Here is an 8,697-nt window from a genome sequence, read left to right on the forward strand (position 1 = left end):
AGGGGACAAAGGCAATATTATCTGAAAAACCATGTCTCCATGCTGTCTGAGCAACAGTCACTTCATGATTTATTGAATCTAAAATGTAATTGTGTTTCTCCCCATTGGTTATTAGGAAATTTTCTACTTTTCCCCTCATCTTACAGGTCTGCAGACATCTCAGATAATCAACTTAAAAATTCTCAGAAATACATAACCAGAATTTGTTCATTAGAATTCACCCGCAGAAGCACTGACCATGGTTGTCTGGTTAGAAGGTGTATGCTTCCACATTTTGAATAGTCTTCAGTGTTTATGAAAGTGTTGGACAACAATACAATTGTTTCTGATAAACATATGTCAACAAGCATTTATGAAACAACAAATATATGCTGGACATTAGGCTGTTTGCTGAAAATATCAAAGCAAAAGAGACATAAAATTGGTCATCAGGATCCCATACAGAGAGAAAAGAGCACGCATATTCTAAAATGTTCACAATCACATTTACTTGAAGTTAATTAATATGCTTCCTCAGAATGCCAGGATGTATGTTGTGTCCATTGCCTTACATTTCATTAGCAAAGCTAATGAATCATAAATATGCATTTGGTTATGCACAAGAGAAGTTGTAGACAGAGAGAAAAAGATTTCATGGAAAAGGGAATATGGGTGTCAGACATTTGCCTGCCCAGACTCCGGTAGCAGCAACAAAGAAACACACACCTTGCAGCCCTTGCAGCCACAGTGGGTGCTTACCTGACTTGCCCACTCCTGCTCTCCCAAACAGCGCCAGTTTGACCTCTGCACTTTTAGCCATGACGGGTGCTGCTGGACAAGTTTCTGTTGGTAAACGGAAGAGCTGAGCAGATCTTTCAGGTCCCAGCGTTTGAGTTCACCATATCACTGTCAATGCTGGAAGGGCCCACAATCCTTAAATGAAAGAGATTTGGGAATCTGTAAGTGGCTAAGAAAACAAAACAAAAACAAATTATTTCATATTTGTATGAAATAAGCATATGCCATTCACTTTCTTAACAACTTCCAATTTGATCTTTATTGCCACCCTATGAGAGATTCAGTCCTAGAAGTGTAGTAACTTATTGTAACTACTCAGCTGATGGCATGATTCAGCACTTGATTTCAGATCCATGTCATTCTAAAACCTGGGCATCTTTAAGAATTTTCTTAAATAATTTCTTTAAAAGAAGATTTATTTATTTTATTTGAAAGGTGGATTTTTCAGACACACATACACAGATCTTTCATCTCCTGGCTCACTCCACAATGGCCACAGCAGCCAGATCTAAGCCGATCCAAAGTCAGGAGCCAGGAGCTTCTTACACATCTCCCAGGCGGGTCCGGGGTCCAAGAACTCGAGTCATCCTCTGTCGTTTTTCCAGGCCATAAGCAGAGAGCTGGATCAGAATTGGAGCAGCTGGGACTAGAACCAGAGCCCACATGGGATGCCAGAGTCAAAGGAGGAGGATTAGTTGAGCCACCATGCCAGCCCCCTTGTTTAAGAATTCTTTGTGAAGGCATTATTTCAGGAAGGTAATTCCTCATAAATGGCTGAAATATGTGGATAGGTGCATTTACCATGTGTTTGTAACCACTTGCTGCACAGACAAAAGCAATAAGGAAAGTCGCCTTCAAACTTTATTCTCCTTTGGATAGAATAAGATATCCATCCATTTTAGTCTACTCCACTGCAACATAATTCCAGTCCACCATTCAAGGTCAAATTTTAGAATAGCCAAAGTTAGATGACATGAGCAGGTTGCGTGACAGATACATGCATTTCAGGAACTGGCATATAATATTCAGATCATATTTTAATATTTTGATGGGGACAATGCCCTGGTATTCAAAAAAAAAAAAGCAAATGTCATACTATGAGTTTTGATTTTTCTTCTACAATGGCCCCAAGTAAATTAGAATACCCTTCTACTGGTGTGTGCGAATGTATCTCTCTTCCCTTCAAATAAGAGAAATAGATAAAAATGTTAAAAATATGAATTTATAAGAGAGGGTCCTTCCTGATGGCTAGCCCATAGTCCTGAGCCAGGGACTCCACTTCCACTTCCAGGTCTGTGAGGCAAGTTCATTGCCCCTGAAAGCTCTTTCATCTCGAGTCAGCCATCCTTGATTAAGAGAACCGTTTTCTTAGATGGAGCTATAATCTGCTTCCCTGTGACCTCTACTCATTTGTTCTGATTTTTTTTTTTTCCTGCATGATATAACTGAAAACCAGGCTGCTCTTTTCTATACTCAGGACTTCTCATGTGGTCTACACCTCCGAGGAAGCTTTCCCCCACCACAGGCCTTCATCTGCCAGAAAATGAAGCCTGGTGGCAAGTTCACCTGCTCCTGAGGCATACACGTGCTTATCTGTATGCCTATTATCTGGGCTTCAATAGCCTATTAGAAGGGCAGTGCTCTGCTCTGACACCCACCACTTCCACAGCTTCAAAAATGTGGTAGCCACTGCATCTACTACTTGAGATAGGACCCTACAAACTGACACACAAAATTCCCTGAGTCTTTGTCCCTTATCTGCACGGTGTGTCTATATTACAGCTCAGATTCACAAGAGTTTCTTTCTTGTATATCAACTGTAGATGCCTCCGTTCTGAATTTCTGCCATGAATGCTTTAAAATACAAGACTTCGTGTTTAGCCATGCTGAAGCTAATTCCTTCAGTCCTCACAAATCATCCACCTTTCCACGCTGCAAAGGCATCTTTGAAACACAAATTTGTTTTCAAAAACATGTTAACATGCTAGCATTGTTTTCATCCACAATTTTTTTTTAAAAAAATGCTTCCCAAGAGGAAAAGAAAAAGGCAAAAATCCTTCTGAAAACATATTTCTACTAGAGTGTAAACATGGGATATTTTCCCATGTTTGCAAACCATCAACCTGGACTTAGCAATTCATGTATCTACTGGTGTGCACAGTGCTGGAGCTTCCAAAAAAAGGTCAACAGTCACATTAGTGATTGTTTATTTTGTTCTCAAACATGAAAAAAAAAAACTTTCTTAGCAATTATTAATAGCACAAAACTCAGAAACGTAAACATCTGCAATTTGTCCCAGTCCATGGTTTTTGGCTAACAATAAAAAGATTTCCTTTCTTGTCATTGCATTTGCATTCATTCAGAAAAGGCCCTACTGTCTCAGGTTCAGTGGTTCATTACAGAAGCACAGCATACCCCCAAGATGTTAACACTATCAATTCTAATTGGGAGGAGTAGCTGGCAAGCATTTGTTTGAAACTTAGAACATGCAAATGTCAGGAGGTGGGGTAAACAATGATCTCTTTCCCATGCATATGACATCTGAGTAATTATCTGTCTGATTAATGCTTCATGAAACTAGCCATCAACCGTCATATTTACAAAAACAAGTCAAATACTTCAGTAATTCCCAAGTGGCTTCCAAGGGGTAGGAATTTCACATAAGACAAATGATGTGGACTTTATTCCATGTACAACCTAATAAAGATACAGCTGGTTATTGTCAACTTTGTGTTTAGAAAAATCACTCACGATACAAAGTAGACGCAGGTTCCTCACCATGTTATTTCTCACATGAAAACGTGAAAAAGTTACATCTGACAAGATGGAAAACAAAGATAAATTTGTACACTGTTGTAATAAGTAACCTGTTGTCTGAACTCATTCACAATCTGCAGCCCTCCATTTACAGCTCTAAGAAACATCCATCCGCTCGCAGGTTGCACAGAGACAGTCCAGCTAGGGGCTACAAGTTGGTGGTCACCTTGGAAGTGGACAATGCTTTGGAAGGATGAAAACTTCTCAACTCCTACCATTTCTAAAGATAAAATCACAGCTGTTTAGACTTAAACGGTGTCATCATTTCCTCCCTTAGACATAAAGGACGACTTTAAGAGCAGGAAAAGCTAACCTCCAAATCCTGCATTGTTGCCCATGCATTCATTGATCCACTCACACCAAACATGCACAAGCCAAAGTCATCCCCCTTGAGGAGCTGACATTGTTGGAGACCCCTGGCACTTCGACCGCCAATCATCTTATATTTATTTATTTATTTATCGACAAATCGTTCCCAAGATGATGGTTAAGAGATCCATGCTTTCTGCTTCCTCCAGGTTGGAAGTTGAGGAGGGGAGGGGGCAGGCGTGAGAAGGCAGTAAACATCTTTATAAGATAGTTATTTTTCCCAACTTGTGGTTTCTACGATCTCATCAATATACAATGCAGCTGTTTAGAGAAGAAAAGACTCAGTCCGGCCGTGGGAATCAGCTGCTCCTCTCTTTGGGGGCAGCCCCTCTCTGGCTCTGAAATCAAGTTTTCCCGGTCTCAGGGGCAGGAATTTGCCCTCAGTTCATCACAATTGCAGCTCTCACTGCGACAAGGATAACCGCCGTACAACGCCCTGGACTACAGCGTCACTGGGAAATCAACAGGTACCTCGAGGGGGGGATAAACAAGCCCTTTGTGGACCAAGGGCCAGTTGCCAGCAGCCAGACCAAGTCAGAAGGGCATTCACGCCCAAGAGCGCTTTGCAGACTGGGCTCCGGCGCGCACCCCCACCCACCCGGTCCCCTTCTCCGTGAACCCCCAAGCGGTCCAGAGAGGACCCCCTGACCTGCAGGACTGTCCAAGCGGCCGACTGCTCCGGCGCTGGCTCTGGGTCTGCAGGAGCTGTCCGGAAACAGCCACCTGGGCACGTGCGTGGCACTCACCTGTTCACACTCTCCAGGCCACAAGAGCCGCCGTCCCCTGCAAGTTCGGACTGGGTCCCCGGAGACCGCGACGCCCTCCCACGCTAAGCAGCCCCCTTAGGCTGCGGCTGGCACTTCGAAGCTACCGGGTTGCGATCACGAGTGGGAGCCCTCGGTGCAGCAAGTGCCTGGGGGCCTGGCGGGGGTCTCCGCCCTGGCGCTCGCTCCGGCTAGCAGCCGAGGGACTGCGGCAGGACGCGAGCCGAGCCTGGCCGAGGCCGCCGGGATGCTGCAGTGAGGCTCGCGGACGCCCCCTTCCGGGCCCTAGGGCCGAGCTCCTCCCGCCGAGCTGCCAGCCTGGGGGGCTCCCTGCCAGCCTGGGGGGCTCCCTGCTTGCAACCCTGCAACCACCACCCGCCTCTTGGGGTGCAGCGCCTGGGACTCGCCGCCTTTGCTTTGGCTGAACCCCAGGTGCGCTCTGCTGGGTAAAAATCTCTCCCTCACCATATCCCTTTGAAGTACTGAGTGATTCCCATGACGCCCTAAACGAAAAGGAAAAGGGATTTTAACTAGTCAAAGGCTAGTTTTTGGCTGAACTGGAAGCTGAGAGACGTAAGGAAAGATACAAAAGGTGGTTCATATGAAGTTCATGTTTGTGCACTTGAACTGCCACCACAAGCTCCGGGTTCCCTGAAGAAGATGGGCATTGTAGTCATGCCCAGCAAACTCAAAGCCTCACAAGGAATGAAACTACATGAGCTGGGTCTACACCTGCGTCCTGGTCCCCCTTTTCCTTCCATTTCCCTTTCTTCTGGGAAGCACTGGTGTCAGAGTTTCTAGCTGGGCAGGTGAGCTAACTTTCGTGAGGTTCAAGGATTTCCCAAAGACCATGAGGCATCATGGTACTTTTTTTTTTTTTATCCAAATCTAGACTGACTTGGGGAGATGCTGGGTGGTCTCCAGGCCGTCCCTGTACGGGGAGCTGATGGGGGCCTGAGGCTCCAGCCTAGGTCTGTAGGATGGCGTGGGTGGAAGGGCTGTCATTATGAAGACAGTTTCCACGGAGGCTGTTACTTGAAAAACCACTGCAGACAGCAGCAGAGGGCCTGGGGAATGGACAAGCCGGTGTTGGGGTCGGAGTAGGAGCTGCCTGGCTGAACCTGGATTGTCTTGCTGAGTTTTCGGGAAAACTAACTCCATGTACTTCGTGATGAATAATTTATACCCTCCCACCTCCGCCCCCACCCCACATGGATTCAAGTCTCCTTTCAGGTCTCACAGCGCCCCGTGAACTGCCACTGGTTTGCTTTGTGTTCACTTTTTGAACAAATTATAATTATTCCAACTGTGCATGTGTGTGTGTGGGGGGGAGTTCAGCAGAATAATTTGATACACATACCCAACGTCTGATCAAATCATGCTCGCTGGTATTTCCATCTCCTTAAACCTCTTGCAAATTTTGATTGATAATCATTGTACTTCAGTAAGAAGTACTGCATGACATTTTAATAAAAGTGTGCAGTATGAACTAATCCAATGAGCATTTGTATTTCTCAGGCTTCTTTGTTAAGCCTCCAACTCCTGGAAGCCAGAAATGTTTCATATATACAAGATAGCTAAAATATTCTTGGGATGGGATGGGCACTGAGTTGTAGCAGGTTAAGCCTCTAGTTGCAGTACCAGCGTCCTATATGGCCCCTGCTAGTGTCTGCTGCTCCACTTCCTGTCTAACTCCTAATGGCCTGGGAAAGCAGCCAAAGATGGTCCAAGCCTTTGGGCCCCCTGCAACTATGTTGAAGATCCAGAAAAAGTTCCTGGCTCCCAGCTTTGGACCAGTCCAACCCTGGCCATTGGAGCCATCTGGGAAGTGAGCCAACAGATGGAAGATTCTGTGTGTGTGTGTGTGTGTGTGTGTGTGTGTGTGTGTGTCCTCTCTATAAATTTGCATTTCAAATATTTTTGTGGGAAAAAATGGGTTTATGTTTATACTAATGCAAAAAAACGAAAAATCATTGACTGCAAGGGCTCTTAGAAAAGTACGGCTATTGGCCAGTCCTCCTCATCACTAATGGGGGAGCCCTAACATCACACACACACAGGATGGATCTGCTGCACCCACACACAGATGGGGTGGGTCTGTTGAGGCCTGGATCCCATTGCATTCTGTCTTCCACCTGTACCTTGCACTGCGTGGGAGGGTTCACTCGTGCATAAGCAGCAAAAAAAGGAGCCCTTCTCTTTTGTGTCTAAGAAGGCTAGTTCTGTGATCCGTGCCTACTGGGCAGGAATGCTCCTGGGAGGGGTCGTGGATCGTGCCATACTCACATCACTTAGCCCAGCTTCAAGTTGACAGGGAAACTCTTAAGGAAAGGCAATAAATGAAGAGTCACTGTAACCCCAAAGCACGCTTAGAAACTAGAACTGTGTGAGTACAACTGTTAATCTTGTTCATTGACATTAATTTAAGCAGAAAAAAAAATAGAAATATCATACTACTCAGAAATAACCACTATTTACATAAAAGAACATTATCAATCTGAATACTATAGAAGATAGGTATGGAGGTAGAGTGATATCTCAAATGGTATACAGATATGTCAGTGTTATCCTCCTAGAAGTGCTATTTTAATCTTCAAATACAATTAAGCAGAAGATAAAGAAATTAAAGGATGGCTGAACTTTAGATGTTTATTCATCTCATATTTCAACTTGATTATCCTTTTAAAGTTAAAATTATTACATAATACCAGAGCTGAATTCATTATGTTTAGGGATCTATTTTTGTTCTTCAGCATCAATAGGGCTCCTTGCTGTTTACAAAAAGAAAATTTACTTTCCTATGGGAGTGCTTTAGAAAGTTTATGCATAGTGATTTTGTAATATACACTTCCACAGAGTTTTTGAAGACCTTTCCAGTTCATGTATTTTGGTATTTTTATTTATGTGAAAGACACAAAGACACATACATACACAATGGGGGGGAGAAATTTCCCTTTTCTTGCCATCTTCCAGTTGCTCCCAACAGCTAAAGATGAGCCTGGCTGAAGATGAGAGCTTGCAGTCCAATGCACTTGTCCCATGTGGGCAACAAGGACTCAAGTACTGGAGCCATCTCTTGGTGCCAGGGAGGCTACTCATCAGCAGGGGTCCAAAGCAGAGCTGGAATTCAAACCCACAAGTTCTGATGTGGGATGCAGGAATCCACTGTGCCAAAAGCCAGCTTTCCATATCCTTTTTTTTTTGCACCAAGCCTGTCTTCTAATTCAGTTGCCCACACAATTTTTGCAGTACACTCAGAATCTCTCTCACTTCCTTCTCTCTCATGTTTTCATGTGGATCCTCTTCATTGTCAAGAGCTAGAGTTATAGTTCCCATTTCCAAAGAGGTCTGAATTTTGTTCTATATTTAAATGAATTAATGTAATTAATTATGTTACTGTGACATTTTCATTGTTGGTTTTTAATTTTTGATTCATCTCCTTGATTTCTTTATTAAGTAGTGTTCCTAAGGGCTTTGCAGGTACTGTACTGTGTAATTGAGAATATCTGTCTCTTCCTTTCTTTTGCTGTTTTTCATTTATATTATTGGACTACTTTTAATATAGTAATCCAGTCCTCTTTTGTCCCTGCATAGCATATTATCATATTTATTAAGAAAAAATCATAGGTGCCAGGTGTCTATTAAAAGGATTCTAGTTGATTCCATTCCTATTACATCTAGGATCTGTTTCTTTTTCTCTATGCAGCCATGGCTTGAAAGTAAGCTCTGCGTTTTGCCTCCCAGTCCAAGATTGGAAGATAAAGGAAAGGCGAGAGGTCATCTGAGTCTCATGACAGGTGCCTCCTCTGCTTTTGTTCCGAGGTTTTACTGAAGTCTCTAACCCAGGCCTTAGGGCAGGCCGTCAGGATCAGTTACTGCTGCAAAGAAAAGCTTCTCTCACATTTGAGATCACTTCCCCTTTTCATGCCTGGAGCCCTTTCCTCTCTCTCCGGTAAACCATTTCCGTTAC

General features: G+C 43.9%; 1 protein-coding gene across 1 annotated transcript in view; it reads right to left on the reverse strand.

The window, feature by feature from the left end:
* Positions 1-4,937, reverse strand: part of RERG (RAS like estrogen regulated growth inhibitor) — a 99,285-nt gene extending 94,348 nt beyond the window's left edge. Inside the window, exons 1-2 of the mRNA XM_040967457.1 lie at positions 4,710-4,937; positions 739-912 (exon numbers count right to left, since the gene is read on the reverse strand). Coding sequence (XP_040823391.1) covers positions 739-799 — 61 coding nt within the window. The 5' untranslated portion in view covers positions 800-912; positions 4,710-4,937. The remainder of the gene's footprint in view (positions 1-738; positions 913-4,709) is intronic.
* Between the last annotated feature and the right edge of the window lie 3,760 nt (positions 4,938-8,697).

Source organism: Ochotona curzoniae, unplaced genomic scaffold (assembly GCF_017591425.1).
Source record: "Ochotona curzoniae isolate NIBS_2020 unplaced genomic scaffold, NIBS_Ocur_1.0 contig_1482, whole genome shotgun sequence".
In the NCBI taxonomy this organism is placed as follows: Eukaryota; Metazoa; Chordata; class Mammalia; order Lagomorpha; family Ochotonidae; genus Ochotona; species Ochotona curzoniae.